At 38.4% G+C, this 27291-nt stretch overlaps 1 protein-coding gene across 1 annotated transcript in view; it reads left to right on the top strand.

Moving 5' to 3' along the window:
* CUBN (cubilin) overlaps nt 1-27291 on the top strand; it is a 237059-nt gene that overhangs the window by 153629 nt on the left and 56139 nt on the right. The window contains 12 exon segments of the mRNA XM_033100508.1: nt 104-287; nt 5006-5180; nt 6967-7145; nt 8328-8537; nt 9128-9268; nt 10564-10745; nt 16076-16247; nt 17511-17717; nt 19490-19639; nt 20573-20694; nt 21225-21450; nt 22980-23167. Of these exon segments, the coding sequence (XP_032956399.1) occupies nt 104-287; nt 5006-5180; nt 6967-7145; nt 8328-8537; nt 9128-9268; nt 10564-10745; nt 16076-16247; nt 17511-17717; nt 19490-19639; nt 20573-20694; nt 21225-21450; nt 22980-23167 (2136 nt within the window).

Below are 27291 nucleotides of genomic sequence, written 5' to 3'. Positions count from 1 at the left end.
ACAGAATGATGGCTTTTCTCTCCTGGGGCATAAATCGATAGAGCAATTGTACTCCATCTTAACCATATGAAGGAATTGGTACAATTTTAATCTGTGTTTACAGCTCAAAAACGGACCTGATATCTATTCTCCACCCTTGGGACCTCATGGAGGAAGTGGTCATTTCTGTGGCAGCCGTCCTTCATCCACTCTGTTCACCTCAGATAATCAAATGCTTGTTCAGTTTATTTCTGATAATAGTAACGGAGGGCAAGGATTTAAGATCAAATACGAGGCAAAGAGTTTAGGTAAGTATTTTCACTGAGAATAATGTCTGTACTTTTCCTGCCATTGCTTGGTCTTCCTCGTTTAAATAGACTGAGACAAAAAATAAGCTTTCTTTTCTGCAGTAAGGGAAATGATGTTAATAAAAAGTAGCTGCCTCTTAGCAAGCACTTAGTTCATGATTGACACATGCGCTATCTCATCGTGATTCTTTTTTTTAAGGAAGGTATCCTTGTCCCCATTCTACAGTAAAATGAGGCTTAGATTTTTCCAAGGTCGCATAATGAGAGAATGGACAAAGTAAAATTCTCCATTCATATAAATTGAACTGATCTTAATGTTCCTCTGAAATTCCTTAGACTTCTCCGTTATAAAATGTCTAATTCTAAGTTGCATTCCGTTATAGAAACATTCTAAGAATGATAATTACATTATTTTGCAATCATTGGTATGTTTCTCTTTAAATAAAAACATAATCCTCTGATTCTATTATTACCCATTTAATTATATATTACAGTAGTGATCTTTACTTAATTACACTTGATTATAATTATATTTAATTCCACTGGAATGATTTCATTTTTGTGACATTTATTTTTATATATTGTTTAATTTGATAAATCAGTAGATAACCAGAGCTTCAAGGGGGTAGTATCAGTAGAGAGAATGTCTTTGCTTGTCCCACCAAATTAGATAATATGGATTTCAGGATAATCTTATTATCTCAATCTCAGATTCCTGAACATATTTCAAAGTACGTATGAATCTATGAAGTCATATGTTTTACTGCACATTCTCCAAAATACGGAAATTTAAAATGTCAGCATACTTTCTTCATTTTGGGAAAGGAGAAGAAATAAGTGTCCACCAAGTGACAGAGAAGATCCTCTAATAGCTTGAGTGGGTTCCATGACCACAGGGAATGGACTCCCGTCACTTCCCAGCACACACAGCGCTGACACTTGGAAGGAGCCTTTAAAGACACAGCTCTGGGACCCCAGCACCATTACAGTATAGGTCAGGAGTTTCTCATCCCTTCCTGTCTCCTCGCCAAGCTTTGCTGCTGAGTCCTGATGGAGCCGGACTTCACCTGGCGCTGAGACTGTGTAGAGTAATAGTTCCTGTGTGTGGTGAGGAGAGTCAGCCCACTGCACAGAGTTCGACCTTTCCACCTTGACCCATGCTGGACCCAGTCTTGAATTATATTTTTAAAGTCAATATTTAGTGGGAGGTCCGATGCACTAAGGATCTATTTGCAAGTGCTATGACTCTTTTATTCCTCTGTGGACCCTCTCTTCATGCACGAATGGTATGGCCATTACCTTCTCCCCATCTTTCTGTCCTTAATATTGGACTTTAAGGTCTTTTGATTTTAAACCTTGTACTGGGCAACCCCAAGGCTGTGATCACTCTCTTCCTCCCAGCTTTCTAATGCGACCATTTCCCCTAACTACAGTCAGCCTTCCACTTCCCTCCAGCTGTCTTTCCACCACACCCACTTCTATGCCACAGCCATTTCTCAGCCTTTAACATACGGTATTTGGGGAACAACCCGTGACACCAAATGCACCTACTTGTGTCCCAACTTTCCCCAGAGGTACTCCTTCAGTATGGTTGATTGAGATTTCCATATTCCTATGTTCCACGCTTTTTATTTTCACATTATTAATTGGATTATTAATAACTAACCAAACATTACAAGGCATTTCCCATCTTGCAAACTAACAAGTTTTGTCAAGGAGTTTACAGCACAGCGAAGGAGACGGACACGCAAAAGTGTAGTTAGAACATGGCATGATAACTGCCCAATAGATGAATGTATCAGGAGCTGTGTGAACATGGAAAAGCACTTAGCCTCACCTAAAGGATCAGAGAAGGCTCCTAGGGGAAGGAGTTGAACAGGCATTTGCCAATCAGTGAGGAAAAGATGTGACAACATATAAAGTCTCAATGGTTATGCCATCATAAGCCATACGCATGGATTTGAAAGAATTCACTACTGCTGGAGAAGAGAGTCCAAAGGAAGTAAATATAACGGTGAAGCAGGAAGGAATCTTGATGCTAAGTGCTGTAGATGCCACCGTAATGAGTGAGGAGATTAACTGAAAGGCAGTGCAGAGCCCTTGAAAAATTTTCATCCAAAGCATGAGACGCATGATCCGTGTGGTGGCAGCACTGAAAACACATTAGAGAGAGCAGATGAAAGTCATTCAGGAAAAAAACGATAGGTCCTGAACTAAGGCAATGACAATAAGAATGTAGAAGAGAGGGCATATTGGGAGATACTATAAACATGGAACTGAGTGGGGTTGGAGGTCAATAGAGTGTGGGAAAGGGGGCAAGGGACGGGAGACACCATAGAATGCCCGTAGGTTTCTGGTTACATGGACCCTTTCTCCCGCAGACGTTATATTAAGAACTTGCCATGTGACAGGACACTATACTGGCTCCTGGGGATATAGCAGTAAACAGATAAAATCCATATCCTCGTGGAGCTTAATTTATGTTAAAACATAGGTAATAAGTGAGATACATAGTATGTCATATGGTAAAAAGTATTAAGGAGAAAAATAAGGTAGTGGAGATGGATAGGGAGTCAGTATGAAGGAGAGATGATATTATCATTCACTTATATATGGACCTAGTAGAAAATCATGTTCAGTTTGAAATCTCTGAATTACATCCACTGGAGATATCCCATAGGCTGCAGGAACGGGAGTCTGAACGTCAGAACAGGGATCTGAACTGAATCTAAAATATGGGAATCATTAGCAGACTGGTTGTAGGTTAAGTCATGAGGGTGGACACCATTACGAAGAAAATTACTTAGACTGAGAAGCTGAAGAGCCAACAGAGAGACTCCGGGGATCTCCAGCGATGCTAGGAGAGACCTGGAAAGAGGCATGCAAGGACCAGCGGAGGAACGGTGAGAGGGTACGAGAAGGAGGAGGAGAGCTCAATGTGCAAGAAAAATGGGCAAAAATGTGAAGAAGAAAGATGGGCCAACCATGTTAAATGCTGTGGATGTAGAATAAAGATTACAAAAGACCTTCTGGTACTCACCTGGGAGGTGATTGGAGACCTGGAAGAGAATGCTTTCCTAGGGTTGAATAGGGAAGGGATGATGAAGAAGACGAAGAAAGAGGGTGGTGAGGAAGTAAAGTAAATGACTCCTGTGAATTACTTGAGCCTTTGATATACATGTATGGAAAGTTTAAAGGAGCAAGGAGTAGAGGGACTAGGATGGAGGGAGAGAGAGAGAAAGAGAAAGGGAGAGAGAGAGAGAGAGAGAGAGAGAGAGAGAGAGAGAGAGAGAGAGAGAGAGATTAAAATCATAAGGCAAGTGGAGGGATTATATAGGGCAAGGTCCCTGAGGAGACAGAATGGAATGGGAGCGCAACAGAGAGATACAGGAAGACAGTGTACAGGAGAAAACGAAGGAAGGTAGGGCTACAGATGAATTTAGTAAGGATGGTAACAAATCAAGGGAGTTCTCATCTGATTTCTTCTACTTTCTTTCTAAAGGAGAACTCAAAATCGTGTGCTGAGACACGAGAGGGAATGAGGAGAATGAAGGGTTTAGGGACTATAGTCAAGTTTCAAGTAGCTGTTGTATGTATATTAGAAAACAAGAGGATTGCTTGGCGATGTTGAGAGTGGAGAACTTGCGTTTATAGTGGCATCAATCTCCATGAATGGCCTAAACTGAATACTGGCACGGCATTGAGATTTTGCAAGGAGACTCTGAAGGAAAGACCAGGGTTGAGGGAGTTAAAGGCATTCAAAAGAATTTGCATTTCTGGGTAATGACAGAACGCAGGATCTGACAAGTGGTTGAATAATAGCAGAAATAAATGTTCATAGAATTTAGCAGATCTGATCATTGTAAAGCTAAGTTGTTGAACAGGTTAACTTCATTGGCATTGTAAGTACCCAGTTTATGCAGTTTATTGCTTGGTTTGTTTGCTGAGATTGCCAAAAACATGTTCATTTACAAAAGGAAACTATTTTTACACAATACTTTGGTCTTTTAGAAAAGTATAAAAAGCTCCTTTGTCTTCTTGCAAAAACTGACTAATAAATTCTCTCACGCCATTCATCTCTTGCTCTTCAAATGTGTCTGTATCTCATAGACACATAATGAGTGAATGCCCACAGAGCTGTGCAAGTATACATCTGCTTAGTCTTTTAAACATATCAAGATCAGGACTCTGTGTCATTGTACTGGACTGAACAGTCAAGGCGTATAACAGCTAGTACATTTGTGTGCTTATCTATAGGGCGGATGTATAGTGGTGCCCCCATGGCGTCCTCCTGCCTACACCGAGTGCCATAAGCATTTTGTTGGCTGTAAGGAAGAAGGAAATTTCCAAACAGAATATATAGTTTGGCAAATTAGAAAGTGACATACTCGGTAACTCCCTTGATAGCAAATTCAGATTTTATTTGTTTAAAAACAAATGAGTGGTGGAAGGAGAATGGACTCTGGGTGGTGAACATACAATGCGATATATAGATGATGTATTATAGAAATGTACACTTGAAACCTATATAATTTTACGAATTGATGTCACCCCAATAAATTTAATAAATACTTAAAAAAATAAATAAATGAGGATAATTTCAGATGAAAGGAAATTGAGATTGGAAATGCAGATAGTGACTTTTAAAAATGATCATGGCAGTTGACGGTACCCTCTTGGTCCAGACTGTAGACTGATTTAACTGTGTTTTCTGACAGCCTGTGGGGGCAACATCTACATCCATGATGCGGATTCTGCTGGATACGTGACCTCCCCCAACCACCCTGACAATTATCCCCAGCACGCTGATTGCGTCTGGCTCATAGCTGCTCCTCCCGGAAAGCTCGTAAGGCTGCAGTTTGAAGATCGATTCAGTATTGAAGTCACACCCAAGTAGGTCACCTCCATCGAATTTTTCTCCTACCCAGAGTTAGTATTTTTCAGCCGTCATGTCTCAAAATAATTTCCTGCTTCTCTTCTGAGCTACGTAGACCGCACAGGAAATCTAGGGATGGAGAAGGGAAGTGCTTAATGCCTCCAGCCTGAAAGCATTGGCTGCCCGTCACTGCCCTGTCACCTGGGCAGATCATGTACACAGATCTTATCCCACGGGATCTTATGCACATCCTCCCAGAGACACTGAGAATGGCTGCTCGAGATTTATGTGGTCTGTTCTTCCTCCCACAGGAAACGTATACCGTCTCTGGTAGCTGAGTTTTTATTTGTCCAGCCCCATCCTCAGTGTCATAAATGATAAAATATCTGTCTAACAAATGGGAATTTGTGTTATGTGACACCAGGGGTCACCAGTGTCAGAAACAGGACTAAAGCAAGTACAGTACAATCCCTAATCTCGCTTTAATAAGAATTCTGAATGATTACACACCAGAAAGTAAGTCTTACTATGTTGTACACAAAGGTAGTAACTACATAGACTGGGGGAAAAAAATCTGTATTTTTTTTCTTCATTTACCAAAAGCATGTACACATTTGCATGAATACGTGTATCGTACAAAACTTAGCTACAAGAGATTTGCTTACCATTTCTGGGCACCTCTTCTATATAATTCCGCTCTCCTGCTCACTGAGCATTAATTGGCTGATTGACTTTCTCAAGAAATTTGGCATAAATACTTGCCTTTTATGGACACAGAAAATTCCAGTTGAGATTCTCTATTAGCCCAGGTCACAGAGCTGTCAAGTGAAATGTTGGCTTTGTCATGTGAAATGTTGTTATAGAACAGAAAGAGTTCTCCCACCCAGTGCTAGGAGAGCCAAACACTGAACACCGAAAATTGCAGTGGAGAAATACTGGCTATTTTCTTATGCCTGGTGCCTCCCAGGAGAACGTGAAGCTAATGCTCAAAAGCCCGAACTCCCCAATGGGGTGTAGGTTACAGATTCTATAGAGCAAAATCACGACATATTGCGGGTTGGTGGTTTGGGGTCGTGCTGGGAGCTGATTGGTCAGAGGTGAGGTAAGGGTAATGAGTCGTGTCTTCAGGTCTTGAGGAAAGTTCTGATGTCGTTTCTGGAGTCCCTCTGTCCTGTCTCACGGGAAAGTAGCCAGGGGGTCCTTCCACCTTAGGGCTCAGGAACTGAAACGTAACTTATGTCAAGATGTTACCATTAGCCTGCGCGAAATATGGACCGTGATCATTAGTCAGGTCTGAGCTACTGTCTGCTGCCTTGGGGGTTGCTGGTTATTGGGGGAAAGGCTAGGTCTCTGAGGGGTGTATACTAAATAGAGAGGGATATGATTTCTAGAGCTAAGATTTCAAACTAAATTTAATCAAAGTCATAAGGACCCTCAATTTCAATGTGTTGAATCATCATGTGAAACAAAAGACTCGGTTTTTAATACTCCTACAGGGTAACTTAAGAATGACTTTTATATTTGTGAAACTAACACAGAATGTGGAAGGCAAGTAAATATTTTCAATGCGGTAAATGTACAACCTATCTTCTCAAACTGCTAACTAAAGGATATGTTATGATTAGGGGAAAGATTATACAGTATTCTGAAGTGACATATTGTTTAATATGACTGTTATAGTGTCTTGTGCTCCAAGCATAATGATTTAACAACGCCCTTGGAGAAAGTTAATGAAGTCTTTTATATAAAAATATGTCAAAACAATTGTCTGTATATAGTAAACAGAATTTCCTTCCACTTTAGCTGTACATCTAATTATCTTGAGTTGCGAGACGGAGCTGATTCAAATGCACCAGTGATTTCCAAGTTTTGTGGGACATCTTTGCCTAGCAGTCAGCTGTCCTCAGGAGAGATGATATATTTGAGATTCCGGTCTGACAACAGCTCCACTCATGTGGGATTCAAGGCCAAATATTCTATAGGTAACAACACTTTTCATATTCAATAAGTGGTGATAGAATAAATACATTAAAACTTTTTTTAGTTAAATTTTTAAGAAGTCTTTCTATCTGTCTAATTTTAACAACTATTTTAATGATAAAAAAGGTAAAGAATATAAGTATTTAAAAACAAAGTCATTCATCAACTTAAATTTTTACTATGATTTCCAATTTAAAGCACTCTTTTTAGTAAACATGAATGTTTTGCATTTCTCCTAACTTGTCTGCAGAAAACATATTCAGTTAAATCAAATTCTTGTTTCTTCTTGCCATAAAATATGTATAATATTGTTTTAAATAGTAAAGCTCTTTAGTAATGAATAACTATATTTAGAACAGTGATTTTGAACTCCTCATCATTAATAGATAACCGAGATATTTTCCCGCTCATTCTGTAGTGCCAAATCATTCAGTAGACAAACAGTGAATGTCTCTTCACTGTTTTGATTCCTGTACTTAAGAAATGAGCAGTAAATATGCATACTGAAGATTCATTATAATATGGCCACCATTACGTAGAATCGAATGTGGGTCTGGGCACCAAACATATTTAATACAGTCAAACCTCAGAAAGCCTAGTTGTTAACACCATTTAACTTACACCATAGACTGTTCCATAGCCTGAGGCAAATTGTATGTAATTCAATCCATTAGATCCAGCTAATGAGAAATAATTGAATAGTAATTTTCAAGGCCCTGAGATATCAGTTACTACACGAAAACGTGTATTTGATAGTTAAACTAGAAATGGCAGGCATCACTAATGAAACACAGCTCCCTTCCCAGCTGAACTTGGACTCAGTTTTCAGAATCACCAGCACGGGGTACTAGGCCGACCCTATCAATCTGTCAGTTGGTTCTTGAAATGAAACCTACTTGCAACCACTAGCTCTTATGTGGTTTCCCAAGAGAATTAAAGAAACATTACAGAACACGTCCTTCATCAGTATTCCAGTCTTCCATTTCTCGTTTATGGACTGAAAGTGTGGTATCATTTCTCTTCACTTCAGTGGTAGATTTCCAATGTTAAGGGAAGCACTCACCAAACGTTTTCAGAATTTTAAAAATTTCAATTCATTTTCACTTGGCACAAAGTTGTCAAACACGCTAGTGAAATTAAAAAAACACAAAAAACACTAATAGAATATTGCTTTTTTTTTGCAGCCCGGTGTGGGGGCAGAGTGACAGGGCAAAGTGGTGTCATCGAAAGCATCGGCTATCCAACACTTCCATATATAGATGATTTATTCTGTGAGTGGCATCTCCAGGGTCCCTTAGGACACTATCTCACCATCCATTTTGAAGACTTTAACCTTCAGAATTCCTCTGGTTGTGAAAAAGACTTTGTGGAGATCTGGGAAAACCACGCCTCTGGTCAGTGAAATATGTCTGCTGTCTTTTGGGGGTGTTTATTTTCACATGTACACATTCAACCTCTGAAGTTTCCTCACTTCTAAGATAGGTAAAACTGGGTCTATTTTTTACGAAGAAGCACAGAGCCGTCAGCTCTGGGCAGTGCCAGCTTTGCTCTCTCTGGGTTCACCCATGTCCAGTGGGTGTCCAAAGCCCCTGGAGACCACACTGAGAGAGCCCGTATTGGGAAGTCATCTGCTTCCTGCTGAGACCTTCCAGTGCCATATGCAATTATCTGAGGGGCATCCTGTAGTGTAGCCTGGAAACTATATGTGATGGCCACTTGTCGCTCTGTTTCCTCACACCATTTCTTTAACCAAATGAGCTAGCCTTCCTCATTGTGCTGGGATGCCCTCACCCTAACTTGTTGCAGTTTTTGTTAAACGTCTTCATGTGTTTGAATATATCTATTTTTATTCATGTTTGTCCTGCTTCTCTTGACAGAGGTTATCGTTTCTTTATGGGCAGGATCTTGTCTTTTATTATTGTCTATATACGTGTAGAATGCCTCAAGGAGCAGTTAAATTTTCATCATTATTTGACTCTCATAGGAAATTTACTCGGCAGATACTGTGGAAACACCATTCCTGACAGCGTAGACACTTCTAGCAATGTAGCTTTGGTCAGGTTTGTCACAGATGGATCTCTTACTGCCTCAGGATTCAGACTACGGTTTGAATCCAGCTTGGAAGGTAAGTTGAGTCACTATATATATATATATATATATATATATACACACACACACACACACACACACACACACACACAGAGGGTGCCAAAAAAATGTATGTACATTTTAAAAAAGGAAAAAAAACTGTATTAAAACTGTAATACTCAATATATACCCATAACAAAAGATGAATACAAGTCATGTTTAACTTCTGCTATTACAAGAGGTGCTCAAAGTGGTTACCATCAGCGTCCAGACACTTCTGATGATGGCGAACTACTGCTTGAGCAACATTGACCAAAGTGTCCACTTGTGTCGCTGCACATGCCATTTCAATTTCTTCACACTGTACCAAACTTATCATGAATGTGTGCAATTGTTAGGTGTGTTGGAGGTTCCGTTGCCTCCTCACGCCTCCATTGTCATTGTACTTCCACAACATTCTCGAATTTCAAATATCACTTCAAAATGGTCTTGCACTCTTTGAATGACAACCGTGCTTCCACCATTTTCTTTGACTCTCCTGTCTGTCACATGGTGATGCTAGCATTCATTTGATTAATGCCATTTTTCAGTGAACATCATACTACACATTACTACTGTAATGCAATTCAACTTCAAAAAGTAATACATAGATAACATCTCTTAAATGTGTATACCTTTTTTTAAATGTGTATTATTGAGCACCTGCACTGGATAGACACCATGCTCGGCCCCAGTGTTATAATAGATGGAAAAAACATGACCCCTGTCTTCTTGGACCTTACAGTTGGAGAGCAGACATTAATCAAATAGTCACACCAATAAGCGAAAAATCAAAGCTGTGATCAATGCTACAAAGGAAGGGAACTAGTGCTGTGAGAGACGTAAGGGGGTGGGAGTTGTACTGCATTACTCATCGGAAGAAAGCCAGTCCATTAGTCCTACACTTACTCGAGATTTGCGTTCCAAATTTCCTGACAAACGCAAGTGAAATAAAGACCTTGTCTGAAAAAATTGGATGATGACTTTAGCCTTCTGGTTTTCCTGACTCTAAGACTACCACATGCATAGGTTTCTCACATTTCTTGGGCCATGATGATAAAATGCTACCAGTGAACTCTCATGCATGGAAACAAAGATTAAATATTATAGATCGAAGTCAACACAAATGTTCTGTATAAGTCCTCACCTACATATAGTGATAAATAAGAGCAATGGGTTTTGTCTGGTGGGATAATAAAATGCTTTAATTTTGAATACATTCCTTATAGAAGGGGTCGGTTGATTTGATTGGATGTTTTCTTGGTTTTGTTTTGTTTTGCTTTTCCCATTCAGAGTGTGGTGGGGATCTCCAGGGCCCCATTGGAATATTTACATCTCCCAACTACCCGAACCCAAATCCTCATGGCCGGATCTGTGTGTGGAGAATCACCGTGCAGGAAGGAAGACGGGTCACACTAACTTTTAACAACCTGAGGCTGGAAGCTCATCCATCCTGCACCAGTGAGCATGTGACAGTAAGTGTCCCGTGCAGTCAGGAATGTTCTATTCCATTGTTTAAGTTTATTGACTCATAAATCATGGTCAGAAAATTAGGTCAGGAGTATTCCCATCGTGCAGCTGTATCTCAGACAAATTCTAGTATTTCAGATAGAACAAAATCACAGTAAACCGCCATATTTGTAAAAGCTGTTTCAAGAGACTATTAGTTGTCACCACATACATCAGGGTCATAGGTAAGATACATTTTAAAAGCCAGTGATCAGTACACTTGACAAAACTGGGTAAACAGAGAAAAGTGAAGCCTATGGGTAGGTAGCACATGGCTGAATGGGATCAGTCACAGAACAAGCCACCACCCAAAGTTTAAGCAGATGAGTGTTCCTGTGTGATGACTGTTCTCTGCCAGAAGTACTGAAGACCCCCAGAAGTTCATGGCTGCCCACACTCCATGTGGCCCAGCTCAAATGCTTTCAGATACACCCTCAGCATTCTTAGCTTCCCTTAGCAAAAGCAAGCAAAGTCTGTGAGTGTGAAAGAAGAGTCACTGTGAAATGACAGATCTATATGCGTATGTACTGCTGTGATTGTAGGTTAATCTTAGTGTATTTCCCCACCTAACTTGCCCTTTACTCTGTCTTTCTTACCTAAGTCAATAATGATTCCAAACTTCTGGTCGCTCAGGTCAAAAATCTTGATGTCTCTTTTGGAGTCCTTTCTCTCACATCTTATATTACATCCATAGGCAAGTCCCAATGGCTGTATCTTCTAAAAAGATCCAGACTCTAACTACTTATCATTTCCACAACTACCATCATCCCCAAGCACTTAGATGTATTTTAATAACTTCCAACTGGTCTTCCTATTTCCATCCTTGTCTCTGTGTAGTCTCATCACAGCAGCCATTGTGATGGGTGTAAACATAAATTAGATTATGTTTCTCACTCAGAGGAAAGTCCCAAAACTTTACAGTGGCCCGCTCGCCGCCCCTTCCTTTTCCTACCCTGGTGTCTTATCTCAAACTCCCCTCCTCTTTTGCTCCCCAGGATGCAGCCATACTGGCCTCTTTTAGGTTCTTTGAATGTGTTAAGATGCTCCCATAACCTGCTTCACATGCACTGTTTCCTCAGTCTAGATGGCTGCCAGGTTCACTCTCTCACTTCATTCAGGTCTCTGCTCAAATGATTGATCCATACACCTTCCGTAAGCACCCCACGTTAAGTAGACCCCACCGTGGCCTCTCCCTTTCTCCTTGTGATTGTTTTCATAGCATTTCACACCAGCTGACATTCCACATATATATTTGTTTGGCTGTTTATTGTCTGCTCCCCCCACTAGGATGTGAGTTCCATTAGGACATGCACTTAAGTTTCTTTCGTTGCTGAATCCCCAGTGCCTGGCACATAAGAGAGAGACAATAGTTGTTGAATGAATGAATAGTGGAAATACCGTCCTTATCATTTTAGAAACAAGCCAGTTCTGTTTTCCATTTAATTGTCTTCTGTTGGGTAGTGAATTTCAAAGACATGAAACATTTTTGTATGTTACTACCATTTTGCATTGCCCTAAAATGATCATATTCAAGCTTCAAATTTGCCAAGTTCTAATATTTGAAGGACTGAAGTGTTGTTTTTCATCAGATATTGAGAAAAAAATATATGTTTTATTTGAAAGCCAGGAAATGTTGGACTACATTTGCTTATTTTAAAGGAACATTTTTCCTATTATTGAATGAATATATAGAAAAAAGGATGATGTAGGGAAAAATTAACTACTCCCACTATACCAAATTTTGTAGTATTTTCTTGGCAATGAATAATATTATGTACTTGTAACCATGTGACATAAGTTCATTTGTATACTAATTTTAATCTATTTTTCTGATTATAAATATAATGGATGCTTATTGACTGAAATTGGGAGAGTTCAGATAATAAAAAAATATAAAAGTACTTGGAATTCTGCACACATTGTTAAAATTTTGATGTATATGCTAATAGTTTTTTTAAAAAATTGTTTCCATAGTTTACATCATATTGAATGTAATGATTATTAAGAATCTTACCAGCAGAATTTTCACATACCCTACAGGAAAGATAAGAAGAAGGGTCATAGTTCTAGAACTCAAATAATTAAAATAAAATTTACGTAATAACCACAAATTCTGAACCACATCTTCTCATTTCCTCATCTCTGAATCATAGATGCCAAAGGCATCCAGTTTCAACTCTTTTAGCTACTTCTTGTGGAATTTCTGTCATTATTTCAAAATAATATTCCCCTTCTGCTACTTCTTTATTTTTCAGTCTTAGACATAATCTATCTACATCCAACTATGGAAGATGAGGATTTAGCTCTCTTCACAAGCCAGCCACAACCCCCACCACAAATGCACAACGGATATGCATACTTCACATACTCCCCCAACTTTCTTCCAAAATGCTATGTCAAAGGTGTTGTTTATGTGTTATGGTTTTGCAAACACCATTCCCACCTAAGCCAGGCAATGTACTGTGGTAGCATTTGCTTTTGTTTTTTCAAGTACTAATAACGTTCTTTTTGCATTTTCTTGGTTTTTCTATGCATCACTGATTCTTCCACACACTTTCCACTACTCCAGGTGTCCGTCCCTACCTTATATAATAAAACACATCTATCATTTTCATTCACTTTCCTTAGCAATATCCTTCCTTGGATCTCTGTCCATCAGCTGCAAGCCTGATGCCAGCTGTCATCTTGGGATTTCTCTTCACCATCAAATTTCTAAGTCTCTTTATTCCTCTCCTGGGCTGGGTACCTGGTTTTATGATATGAGCCTTTCCCTTGATTAATTTCCTCTTTTGGTGAAGCATGTGTTCTTATAGCTTCCTAAGGAAGTGGACATGGGTGATAAAGTTTTTGAGAATATATATACCTAGAATTGTCCTTATTTTACCTTTATTTTTTGAATATATTATTTATTTCTAAATATCATATATATTCAATATATTCACATACATATATGACTATATGAATCATAGTTTTGAAGTATGTTACTTCTTTTGGCGTGAATTTCCTTTATGTTCCTATTTCTTATTTACGTGTATTGGTCTCTGCCTTTGACATTAGACATTTCTCTAATGGTCTGATGACCCTTGACTGTTCATTTATATTTAAGAATAAAGTACTAAATGGAGATTGGAAGCTCCATGTGCATGACAGGAGCTGTCGACATGTTGGCTTCATGGGAGGTGACAGAGGGAGCCTTGGCCATTCAATTAGCGGAAACTACAAATGTCCTATCTACAGGTCTTTTCTCCTGGGGAGGTTAACACTTCAGCAAAAACAGTTTCAGAATGAATTTTTTTTCTGAATCTTTAATATGATGTTCACATTCCTTCCCTTTGAAATATATTTTTATAGGTTTAATGTTCGTTTTATTTCTTCTTCACTCTGCTCCAAACAAAGGGATGAGGCTTGCCCTCTGCTCACCCTTTATTTACTTGAGAACTTGTGTGTGTTTTGTGTGTGTGTGTGTGTGTGTGTGTGTGTCTGTGTGTGAGAGAGAGAGAGAGAGAGACACAGATAGACAGAGAGAGAGCAGAGATAGACAGACAGACAGACACCGAAGGAGGGAGGAGAAGAGGAAGGAAGGAAGACTTCCTAAGACCTACAGGTTTAAACGCACTGCATCTAGACTAGCATCTGACCCAGCTGGCCTAAGCATACAATTCCTCCTAATCCAGCTGCCTGTCTGCCATTCTGTCCAGATGGAGAAGAGGAAAAGCTACACCATCCAGCGTGCACGCCAATGAGCTATGTGCCTGATTTTATTCCTGCATATAGCAAGTTGTAGAGCTTGTCCTAATCTCATATGCCTACTTCCTACCTCATTTTCTGGGAGTTGCAGTTACTGAGTACAAACAGAAATGGAAGAGGGAAGTAGAAGCATCACACTGGTTGCTTCTAAACGCAGGAGTTCATGTGGTACATGGATGCCTGCACAATTGTCAGTCATTTTGATTCTAAGTTCAGGGCTGACAGTGGGACAGGGATAAATGTCCTCGATCATGGTTTCCAGCATGTTCCATTAGCCTGTAGTTGCTAATAATCCCCTTTGATTCTGGCAGGTGTTACACATTCGTGTTTCCCGTATTATTGAAATGTTTGTCATCTTCTGTTTCCTTATGCATTACTTCGTGGTTTGGAATTAGAGGGATGGCTCGAATACCAGTTCTACTATTACTAGCTCTTTGAACTTCAGCAAATTGCATAATCTGTCTGAATTCTAATGTCTTCATCTGGAAAGCAGGGATAATATCATGTGTTTGCGAGGGTATTGTGCTAGTTCAATCAGGTAGTCCCCGTGGGTGATTAGCAGAGCCTGGCATTTTGTTTGCATTCAGAAAATGATAGGAAATGCTGAGTCTGGTCCTGTGAGCTGGAAGACACTTTAAACCAGAAGCTCCCAGAGCTAAATTTAATGATCAATTGAAGTAAATAAAAAAAGAACTTACATCTTTTGTTGTGGGACACATTCTCCTCTAGAGCTTTTAATGTCATATTCTAAATCATTATTTCTAATTGTAAGCCACTCAAATCCTTTCTAAAAACAGGAATATCAATCATTCAGTCAATCTTGTTTAGTTACTGCTGGATTTTTCTTCAACTGTGAAAACCAGGCATGCTAAAACCTTTAGTTGGTTTTGTACAGAAGCAAATTAGGGCTTTGCCAATTGTTATAACTATGTGCCTAACTAGAGTTATTGTTTAATATTTTTGGAATGAACAATACTCTAATCCATTTTTCAAAATTCAAATTAGTAAAAAAATTGAAGCTTGAATCCATTAGTAATCAGGAAAGAATTATTGATATTGAGATTGATTTTTTAAAATTACTTCTCAAAGCATTTAAGAATATTTGAGTCATTATATACTTGAAATCATCAGAGACTGGCATTTAAGCCTTCACTCCAAATATCAAAGGTCCTGCTGCATTGTTAAGAAAAACTGCCCATCAGTGAACTCTGTGAACTAAGATGTAACCATATTGGAATATCTACTTTACATTTAGAGCACGGTTACCAGTTGCAAAGAGTACAGCAGTTTTTCATTTGTTACTACATGGCAGGAGGGCATTACCACAGTATTTCCATTTGGTGAAGTGACCCCGAGGCCACAAAATGCATTCTGGGTAGCATAGTGGTTTGTGGCACTGCGCTAGGAGCCTGAGCCCTTATTGCTAAGTAATTTCTTTTAGCACTAAGTTTCCTTAGAAGGAAGTGTGTCTGGGCTGGGACTGTAACCTCCTAGGACATATTTAGTAAGATGGACTGTGTGTCTAAATGTTAAACTGTTTTTCCAACAGGTACTCAATGGCCTCAGAAGTAACTCACCCCAGCTTGCGAAGCTGTGTAGCAGTGTGAATGGAAGCAATGAGATCAAATCTTCAGGAAATACCATGGAAGTCATTTATTTCACTGATGGATCCAGGCCATATGGAGGCTTCACTGCTTCCTACACATCCAGTGAAGATGCAGGTAATATAGGATGCTATAAATACATATGCAGTGCAGATGCCCCACAGCTACTGCCAATAGCAGCACCAGCTATTTTCACTTTAGTGACCCAAGTTACACTCAGGAACTTCTACGTGAAACAGACATACATAACCAGATAGAAAACCCATGCCAAATAAAACCAAGCAAAACAACCTTTGGTTTTGGAAAGAAAATGGCCATTGTAATTAAAACTTTCAAAAAGGCTGTTAGAGGGTAAGGGGGGTCAAATATATGGTGATGGAAGGAGAACGGACTCCGGGTGGTGAACACACAATGGGATTTATAGATGATGTATTACAGAATTGTGCACCTGAAATCTATGTAATTTTACTAACAATTGTCACCCCAATAAATTAAAAAAAGAAAAAAGAAAAAAAAGAAAAAGGAAAGGCTGTTAGAAGAACTTCTAGTTGAGTACCATGCAACGTTGCCGTGACAGTTGGTTTCCAGTCCTGTAGTCCTCCATCAATTATTTTGTGCTGAGAGGTTATCTACCTCACAGGAGGTAACTCGCTTCTAGAGAATAACTACACTCATTGAAGACAGACATATTTTACACATTTCCAGTGTAAATAAACGAGTAGTTCCCATTTGACATAGAGTATTTAAAAATAAAACAAGATACATATGGACTTTCTATTCTAAACATCCTTCTACTTTCTAGATTGGTGTCATTATCTAAGAGTTTTTAAATTTAGGAAGAATGGAACTATATATATATATATATATATATATATATATATATATATATATATATCCCTTTTACATCATTTTATTGATACCAGGAATGTCCATTCCCTATTCAAAGGGGCAAATTCATTGGCATTCCAATGTTATATGATCTGTTTCATCCATTTAAATTTTGGGGTCAAGTGGGGAATTGCTAATCAGATGCCATCGGGACCACCATTACATTTCGATTTTCCTCTAAATTCAATATTAATGAATGGCAGGCTCAAATTAGGAGATACTGACACACAGCCAAACCCACCCACTTCATCTGCATCTACAAGGAAGTGAAGCTGTTTATTGTTGCACATCTTTCATTCGAAACCCACAGAAGCTTCTTCCATCGTCTGCACGTGTGAGCCACCCACAACCTTCCCTCCACCTAGAAAAACAAATCAAATCAGTAAAAATGTTGCTGCTGTTATTTTAGCAATTGTTCCTTTGTTGTTTGTATCTTTTGCTATGGCATCAATCTTACTACTGCTTTCTCTCTTGCTTTTTGTTTTTTTTTAGTGTGTGGCGGGTCCCTAACAAATTCCCCTGAAGGAAACTTTACTTCTCCTGGCTATAATGGAGTCAGTAATTACTCAAGAAATCTAAACTGTGAATGGACTCTCAGCAATCCAAATGAGGGAAATTCATCCATTTACATTCATTTTGAGGCTTTTCACCTAGAAAGTCACCAAGACTGTCAATTTGATGTCCTAGAGTTCCGAGTGGGTGAGTTCAATCAAGGACCACTTCTCCCGTTTACAGTATTCTTCTTATGTCTGGAGACCACCAACAGCAAAAGGAGTCCAATTGTTGTAATATAATATATGTACATAAGATCCAAAAGAATGTTGTTCAGGCAAAGTCATAATTCTGTTTATGCCCAGCTGAGGAAATAGTGAAGGAGAGGGATCAGTGTTTAAAACTAGACCCTATGTCTTAATTTGATGTGAGGTTTACCCAGGATAGATTCTGGTTTGTCTTTGCTTTCTCAATGAGTTCAGGTAGTCCCTTCAATTATCATCTACTTCTCAAGACTCCTTTCCTCAGAGACTGCAACATAAAATGGTCAAAATGTCAATGGATTACTGAACTTTCGGGATTCACAAAAGAGACTGTGGATTTCTACTTAGGCCTTAGAAGTCAAAAGAAGTTTTGGAACACATCAGATGGGGAAGCACATGGAGGCTAATGGAAGAATCGTCCCCAGAGCAGTCAAGTTTGTCTTTGTTTTCAGGAAAGGATTGAGGTGTAGTTGGTAAACCATAACTCCCTTAAGAATTTTTAAATATCTTCATTCATGGAAGATGAATCTGTTTTACTTTTTTCTTATAGTCAACACATAGGGTATCTATCAAATTGCCCCCATCATTATCCTGACACTTTTTTCCTCATTAAAAAAAAAAAAATGAGGACACACAGTAACATTGTAGATTCTATACTGTCAGAGGTTCACCAAATTTTATGTTGTTGCAAAATTTAAAGGAAAGGAGGCTGAAAGCAACAGAAGGTAATGTAGTTTGCTGGTGGCAAATGTTCTGGGACAACTATAGGAATCGATGCTGGCCTTGAGAACATGGAGGACAGACTTTTCTAGAAGGAGAATTTGATAAAGGGTGTAGTCACAGACTACCCGCCACAGCAGGGGATTCATCTGGGCACTCTGAGGTAGATAAATTGAGAGAATGCTTATGAGGGAAATGGATATTGTAGCTTGAGAATGCTCTCCCCATGAGATTCTGATAAACCCTCCCCACCACCACCTACCTCAAAACCACTGGCTTATAGAATCAAGCAAGAGCAGCTGTAGATCAAGTTTCAGTCAGTTAAATGTGAATATTCTCTCTATTCCCTCATTTTAGAGACAGTTAAAATACTATACTTTGTTGACTTATAAGATCAGTAATGTTGTCTGACTGAAAAAACAGAGAGCAGATAAGTGGGGGCTCAAATTGCTGTGAAAAGTAATCTTCGTAAAAATATTCAGTTACTAATCTGATAGTTCTTGGCCTGAGTATTGAATTTCTCATTTATTTTAGTTGATTAAATATAGTGAAGAAATCATCAAAATGTTAGGTCGCTTTTATCTTGATGATATATTTTGTCACTGTTGGTATTATGTTTCTTACTCCCTAAAAAAAGGCACATTCAAAAGCTTTTTTAAAAATTTGCTGTGTCTCTGTTTAATATGCTAAAATAATTATGAAAACGCAAATTGGAACAAGATGGCACCTCCAGTAGAGAAAGAGGTCCATGCAACAACAACAACAACAACAACAACAACAACAAAAGCATTTTTTTTTAATTTATTTTCTTTTACCCTCTTGGGGGGCCTCTTTCTTTTGTGGCTGACAAAGATGTCTGCTATGAAAACAGAATTTAAAGGTGTGTCAATGACTACCTTGAAGTGTTTTTTATTACTGATTCCTATTGAATTCATTGACCATATTTCTCAAAAGCTAGATAAATGGCACTCAGTGTCAGTGTGTTATTTTGTTCAGGTAATGCTGATGGACCTCTGATATGGAGATTGTGTGGACCTTCAACTCCTGCAATGCCGCTGGTTATCCCTTATTCTCAGGTATGGATACACTTTGTCACCAACGAACATGTGGAACACGTTGGATTCCATGCAGAGTATTCCTTTACAGGTAAGACTTATGACTAAACTCTCAAACTCTGGCAGTAAAATAATCGACAAAATTTTATAATATTTGCCACGAAGATCTCACAAATATTTTGTTAGATTTATTTCTAAGTAGCTATTGGTTTTGTTGCTAAGGTCAATAAAACATTCCAAATTACATTCTCTGATTGAGATTACCCCTCAGAATTTGAGTATACTTATTGAGTATACTTGTTTGTTGATTTGAGAGATCTCCTTCCTTTCCATTCAGTTTGGCTATGAGTCAAATTATGTTTGGATTATAGTTTTATCTAACCATTTTTTTGTGTGTGTGTTATAATCAAATGGTTGTTTGGGAGAAGGAGTGAGATTGATTATCTATTTAATCAACCTTCTTGCCCATTGATTTTTCTTTATTAGACTGAAAAAAAAGTCAGACTTCAGGAAGCAGCATTATTTGTGTGAAACGTCATGCCATACTATGCTTTAGAAATGTATCTGTTTTTCAATTTGAGAGCTGACTACAGATATATAGTTATTATCAAATAACAAGGTCTTTAGTTATGATACTGCTCATATTCTTCAAGCTTCTATTCATTTTCACTGGCCTAGGTTTTTCAACAAAGGCAATATTATTTATTTTGTCCTTACTACGGACAAAATAAATATTTACGCTCAGTGATACACATGTATAATTATTCTCCATTTATGGTAGATTATCTTCCTTCTCCTTTGTGCTAAATTTGAGCCTGTTTTTACTATGTGACTCTGTATATGGGACTCTCTTTATTTCTAATCTCCCACCCAGTTTTACTTTGCTTTTATCCAATTTCATCAATTTATTCATTTATTGTATTTTTGTAAATCATAAAACATGACAGCTGTAAGTACTACTGACTTCAGCTTTGCAGGTTTTTTTCCCCCTATCTTATTTGGAAGCTTACAAATCTAATTTCAGACTGTGGTGGCATACAGATGGGTGAGAGTGGAGTCATCGCAAGTCCGAACTATCCAGCCTCTTATGACAGCTTGACCCACTGTTCTTGGTTGTTGGAAGCGCCACAAGGACACACCATCACCGTGAGTTCTGATGCCTGAGTAACGTACTTCTGAGACTATACAACTCCAATAGCACGTCCTCTGTGGGAACAGAATGCTTTAAATAAGCAATTAGTAAGCTTTGATCTTGTGACTAGATCATGTTCTCCCTAAAATTTCCTCGTTAGAGTACATCTATTGGCATATATAAGTTTACAATTAATGAAGAACATACTCTCTTCTTCAAGATAGAAGAAGCTATGTAGAGAAGATAATTCCCCATCCAGAAGAGACGTGTCTTCAGTGATATGAGATGCCATCCCAGCCTAGGGGACTGTGGGAGGCCCCTGCATGACTTCAGTTTGGAAAGAAATATCCCCTCTCATTATATCCTGGAGGAACTTCAATAAGGACAAAGAGAGGAGGGCAGGGGACAATTAAATAGGAGACATAAATACAAAATTATGTAAATTAAAACAAAATGAAAGGACTTGTGAGGACCTCATCTAACTCTAGATAGACAAGCTCACTTACAACTCGGAGTGCCTCATTATTTCTTTTTTCTCCCACAGCTTACATTTAGTGACTTTGATATTGAAGCCCATTCAACTTGTGCTTGGGACTCTGTCACTGTCAGGAATGGTGGTTCTCCTGGATCGTCCATAATAGGACAATACTGTGGAAGTTCAAACCCAAGGCCAATACAGTCTGGTTCTAACCAGCTGGTGGTGATTTTTAACTCAGACCATTCGGTGCAAAGTGGTGGATTTTATGCTACGTGGAACACACAAACTTTAGGTAACAAAAAAAAAAAAAGCGTTCTCTGTACTTATTGTCTTTTTTCATTGAGGTATTCTTAACATGTATTAACTAATTCAAAAAGTGTACATTTTGTATCTACTCTCTTGTCAGACTCAATGATAATGTTTCCATGTGTCATCTCATGTAGCAACCCTGTAAGAAAGACACAGTATGGATGCACATGTTCTCCATTTTGTGTAGGCAGAAATTTAGGATACATGGGTTGATGTTTTTCCCAGGTCACGTAGATGATAATGGTGCAGCTAATAATCAGGAGAGTCAGGATTTCAATAAAGACAGTGGTGCCCAGAAACTTTGATCTGAACATTTCACCCTGCTGCCTCCATAGGCAAAAAGGCACAGGCACAACCAGGGAACAAGTAATAGAAAAGATACATTGTAGTCACAAGTAATTTAACATATTCGGAGCATGGAGGCAGATTGCTGAGTGGTGAGCTGAGGGCAGGAAGAGAAGCAGTTCACATCATGAAGGAGTTTGGCTTCCATATTGTCCCTTAAGCAATGGGGAGCCCCTGAAAAGTATTGAGTAGCAAAATGACAAGATGTGTGATTTAGAATGAATACTTTGCCTGGAGTATGTGGCAAATTGTCATAGATTTGGTTTCAAAAGACATAGCTTTTGTGCTTATAAAATATAAACTTTAGGGAAATTCCAAGGAAATGTAAGAAACTTTAGTCAGGATTTCTTTAATGCCTTGCAGTATCACACACACGAGACAATTCTTTCTAGGCGAGTCAAAGATATTGTGAGGATCGTTGTGGAATGAATCAAACTTTCCCTCATTAAACTACTGGCTGCTGTTGAAGTCAGAGGGACATTTTAGATGAACCACTGGTTTTCCAAGGGTTTAAAAGTAAAAGATTCAGGGAAGACTTTTTAATTTGACTTCATTTTGTCTTGAGTTTGTACTTTTTTCTTTTGTCATGTCTTAAGTACATATTTCAACAGTATAAAATAATTCTATTAATAGATTTTTCTTTATGTCAATCCATGTAATTTGTTTTCATCCATCAACGTTTCAATATGAATGAATCAGGATACTTAATGGAAGAATTTCCCTCTCTTCAGAATCATTTTCTCTAGTCCTGTGTGTTAGAATAAAATTACAAATGAGTATAGACTTGTGCTCTCATAGGTTACTGGTAAGAAAACACAGAATTTGAGATTGTTGGGCCACAGATATTAGATAGCCTCTAAGGGAGTGAAACATATTGTATTGTTTGCAGACAGGATAGCAGCCTGTCTTTATGGCAGGGATTAGGGTTCCCAGTGGAGCTCATAGAGGTGTAACAAAACAGTAACAGCTGAAGCTTCTTGTGGATTCAGTGCACCTTACATTTATTGAGCGTTCTTCTGGCAAACCTGCCCCAAAGGCCAGTGATTCATGTGTGAGGCAAGATGAACTGAAATCTCCCATTTAGAAATGTGTCTCCTCGAGAAGTCTTAGGTTACCAGAATTGTGTTTTCCTCGCAAATTAAGGACTTTTTCCATGATGTTTTTAAGGCTGTGGTGGAATACTTCACTCAGATAATGGTACAATCAGATCCCCTCACTGGCCTCAGAATTTTCCCGAAAACAGCCGATGTTCCTGGACAGTCATTACTCATGAAAGTAATCACCTGGAGATCAGCTTTGACAACCACTTCCGAATCCCCAGTGGTGATGGACAGTGTCAGAACAGCTTTGTGAAGGTCAGTACACTTGTTTGTTTAGTTGGGGGTAAACGGCTTTCAGCAACATCAATGTTTACATTAGAAATTACTCATTACCTCTCAAAGTAAGAAAAGGACAATTTTGCTAATTGGATTTCTTGAATAATAATAATAAAAAAAGAGACCCCTCAACTATTAGGGGTGACTATTTGAACCACAACACACATATTGCCATGTGACGTTTTGTTTGTTAATACATAGGCAAAGTAGCTTAATTAAGGAGATAGTTTTCTGGGCTTAAATTCTCATAAACATTGATGGTTCTTCCTTTCTGTAGAAACTAAAGAGAGAAGGCCAGATTTTTTTTTTCCTTCCTTCCTTCCTTTCTTCCTTCCTTCCTTCCTTCCTTCCTTCCTTCCTTCCTTCCTTCCTTCCTTCCTTCCTTCGTTTCTTTCTTTCTTTCTTTCTTTCTTTCTTTCTTTCTTTCTTTCTTTCTTTCTTTCTTTCTTTCTTTCTTTCTTTCTTTCTTTCTTTCTTTTTGTTCTTTACTCTCTCTTTTTCTCTCTCTCTCTCCTCACTCTCTCTCATAAATCCTCTGGGACAAAATGAATGTAAAGCATCATTACAAGCACCATTTAAAGTATGCTGTAAAAATTACAGAAGGCTAGAGAAATGGCGGGTGCAGCCTTCACCTTGGCCTTCAGAGCCCACAAGCTGAAAGGACCGTGAAAGACCCATGTGAAATGATGGCAGTGGGGCAGTCAGTTATGCTTTTTTTCTTGAAAGTTACAAACACTGCTCAGGTAGCACTGACCTCCCTTTTCCTGGACTTATGACCATGATGACTGTGTTATACATTCATCCCCTCTGTGTTCGTTTTCATCTCACGTTTTATCTCTAAGACTCTAAGCCTTCCAGTGGAAAGAACACCAGCCTTCAGTTCACATTAGCCTGGACTCCATGCATATCTCTTGCATTTGCCACCTACCTGCTCCTCTGTAAGCTAACTAAACATTTGGACTTTAAATGACTGAGCCATGAAATAAAGAGAACAGTTCCTACTTTTGTGGGATTATTTTAAGCATTAGAGGTAATCTGATATAACATAGTGTTCAGTACTAGGAATAGAAAACCACCTAATGAATAAAAGTGGCTTTTATTGTCAATATTAACACTATTTTACATCATCTCTCAAATTATGTTTTAGAGCTAATTGATCTGTGCTCACTGTTTAAGTAAAAATCCCATACTTATATAAAATATGTGTACAATAAAACACATTTAGTATACATTTTTGCTAATTGCTTTTTTTACAAAACAAATGAACTTTCTCTCTCTCTCATGGACTGAGTCAACAGCCAATGTATAGATGTAACTAAAGCCTTGCAAGTTCTTCAATTGTAAGAATGGAATCTGAAAAATTACTTCTGCCCATTTTTCCTCTGGATTGAATGGGAGTCCCTCTGACATCAGGCAAAGCTAACACCACTAGCAGGTGGGGTCAAATCAGAGTCCTGCCCAAACTAAGTGGCCTGTGGAAGGACTCACTTTCTCTGCTGGCCTGAAACTCCTATTTCTGACAAGAGATAGTAAAATCAGTGGGCAGAACCCACAAGAGGGACCCAGCTACAACCTTAAACCTCACACCTTATATAAAAATTAACTCAAAATAGACCACAGACTGAAATGTAAAATTTATAGCTATAAACTTTAAGGAGGGAAAAATAGAAAATCTTTAAGACATAGTGATAGATGAAAAGTTCTTAGACTAAATATCAAAAGCATGATCCATAAAAGGAAAAGTTAGTAAATTTCATCTCATCAAAATTAAAAATCTTTTTCTCTGTGAAAACCTCTGTGAAGAGGTTGAAAGACAAGCTACAGATTGGGCAAAAAGATTTACAAACCAAGTATCTGAGAACACGTTGCTGTCTAGAATACATGCAGAACTCTCAAACCCAGCAGTAAAAACACAATCCAATTAGAACATGGGCAAAAGATAGGAAGATCATTCACCAGAAAGCATATACAGATGGTAAATAAACATATGAAAAGATGTTCAACATCACTAGCCGTTAGGGGAATGAGACTAAAACCACAATCCCATATCGCTGTACACCTATCAGGATGGCTAAAACTAAAAACAGTGACAAACTCCAAATCCTGGCAAGGCTGTAGAAAGCTGTCATGACTTCTTGATTGCTAGTGGGAATATAGAATGGTCCAGCTACTCTGAAAAATAATTTGGCAGGTTCTTATATAACTAAACATGCACTTACCATAAGATCCAACAATTGCAGTGTGAGGCATTTATCCCAGAGTAATGCAGACTATGCCCGCACAAAAACCTGTATATGTTGATAGCTGCTTTATTTGTAACACCCCAAAATTGGAATCAGTGCAAATGTCCTTCAACAGGTGAATGGTTAAACGAGCTCTAGTACATACAAATCATGAAATACAACTCCTCCGTAAAAATGGATTATTGACGGAGTAATAATAGTTTGGACAAATCACCAGGGAGTTTTGCCAAATGGAAAAAAAAAAATCCCAAAAGGTCACATAATCTATTTATATAATGTTTTTAAAATGACAGTATTTTAGAAATGGAGAACAGACGGCCAGAGATCAGCGAGCCAGGGCTGCTGGCAATTGTGTGGTTATAAAAGGACGCCTCTAGGGACCCTCTGGTGTTGGAGCTGGTTAGGATGATGAATATGGTGGCATATAACTTGTATATAATTGAATACAGCACACTCATGAGTGCAAGTAAAAGTGGGAAATTGAGCAAGACTATTTGTATCAATCTCAGTATCCTAGTTATAATATTATACTATAGTTTTGCAAGATACCCAGGTTGGGGAAAACTGGGAAATGTGTACAGGGGACTTGTCTACATTGTATCTTACAACCAACTACATGTGAATCTGCAGTTATCTCAAACATTTTCTAAAAAATTACTTGAATGATAAAATGTCATATGAAGCCAGGCTGAATTATACAAAACCTTAAGAGAACTCAGAAAGTTTTTGACCTGATGACAATTGCGTAACAATGTGTAGACCCAATGAGTAGTTCGATGAGTCTTGGGTCACGTAACCAATGAGCTTTTGACTGACAGACAGCAATGAATACTAAATAACTCTTTATCATTATTATCATTATAACACTTATATTCTTGGGCCAAAATGTAGAGCTGTCAGATCCATAATGAATGGCTTCAGAAAGGTATAAGTGCTTGAGTATTCTTGAAGATCTTTGTTAAAGAACTTGAGATTCCTTATTAAAAGTTTTTAGTAGCTCTTATCACTTTGCCTTTTAGTAACGTTTGTAAAAATAGTCTATGCACTATCGGTAAATCATGTTTATAATTTTACAAGATGTGGGTAGAAAAATTCTGTATACTGTTCCCCGGGATAGTTAAGGGGGGATAAAAACTTAAAGGGGATAATAGAGAAAATTGGTAGTACGTGTTTCTTTCCTGACACACTTTTGACCTGAGGTCTTTGGGCAGAATATCTGTGTTTTTTTTATCTCAGTAGCTCCAGTGGCACGCACCTCCTAGATCTAATAGTGGAAGTATAGTTTGATTTTAATAAGATGACTAACAGCTGAATGCCAATGTTTGACAGTCCATTGGCATGATATGGCTTTAACGAACTAAGAAATATTAAATCAGTGCTGTGAAATCAGTGCTATTTCATACCTCTTCCTATGGACTGATTTGTCAATAGGAATGTTTTTAATGACTTGATGTTTTATTGCTTTGAGAAATATCCCTGAAGGTGATCTGTTCACATGAGTAATTTTATATAATTTGATATGAAGACAATGTTGAGTAGTCAAGGAAGATTAATGCAAACCCAATTACGTTCTTGCCTTCTTGGGCTAGATAATTAATTATTAGTTAGGGGAGGGCATCTTGTGCTGTACATTATTCGAGGTTTAGCAGCATCTCTGGCCCCACATGCCACCCCCACACCAAATGCGACAATCAAAGATGCCTCCAGAAATCACTACATGTCCCTGGGGGAGGGCAAAATTGTGCCCAGTTGAGACTCAGTCAACTAGAGGGATCTTCTCTGGTTAAATATGTTTAATAGTCTTTCCCCCAATAATGTGTATTCATTACCTAATATCAGTATTTTCCTTGAGCGACTCAA

The sequence above is a fragment of the Rhinolophus ferrumequinum genome (genome assembly GCF_004115265.2).
Source record: "Rhinolophus ferrumequinum isolate MPI-CBG mRhiFer1 chromosome 5 unlocalized genomic scaffold, mRhiFer1_v1.p scaffold_110_arrow_ctg1, whole genome shotgun sequence".
NCBI classification, from domain to species: Eukaryota; Metazoa; Chordata; class Mammalia; order Chiroptera; family Rhinolophidae; genus Rhinolophus; species Rhinolophus ferrumequinum.
This window is presented reverse-complemented; position numbering and strand designations above follow the sequence as displayed.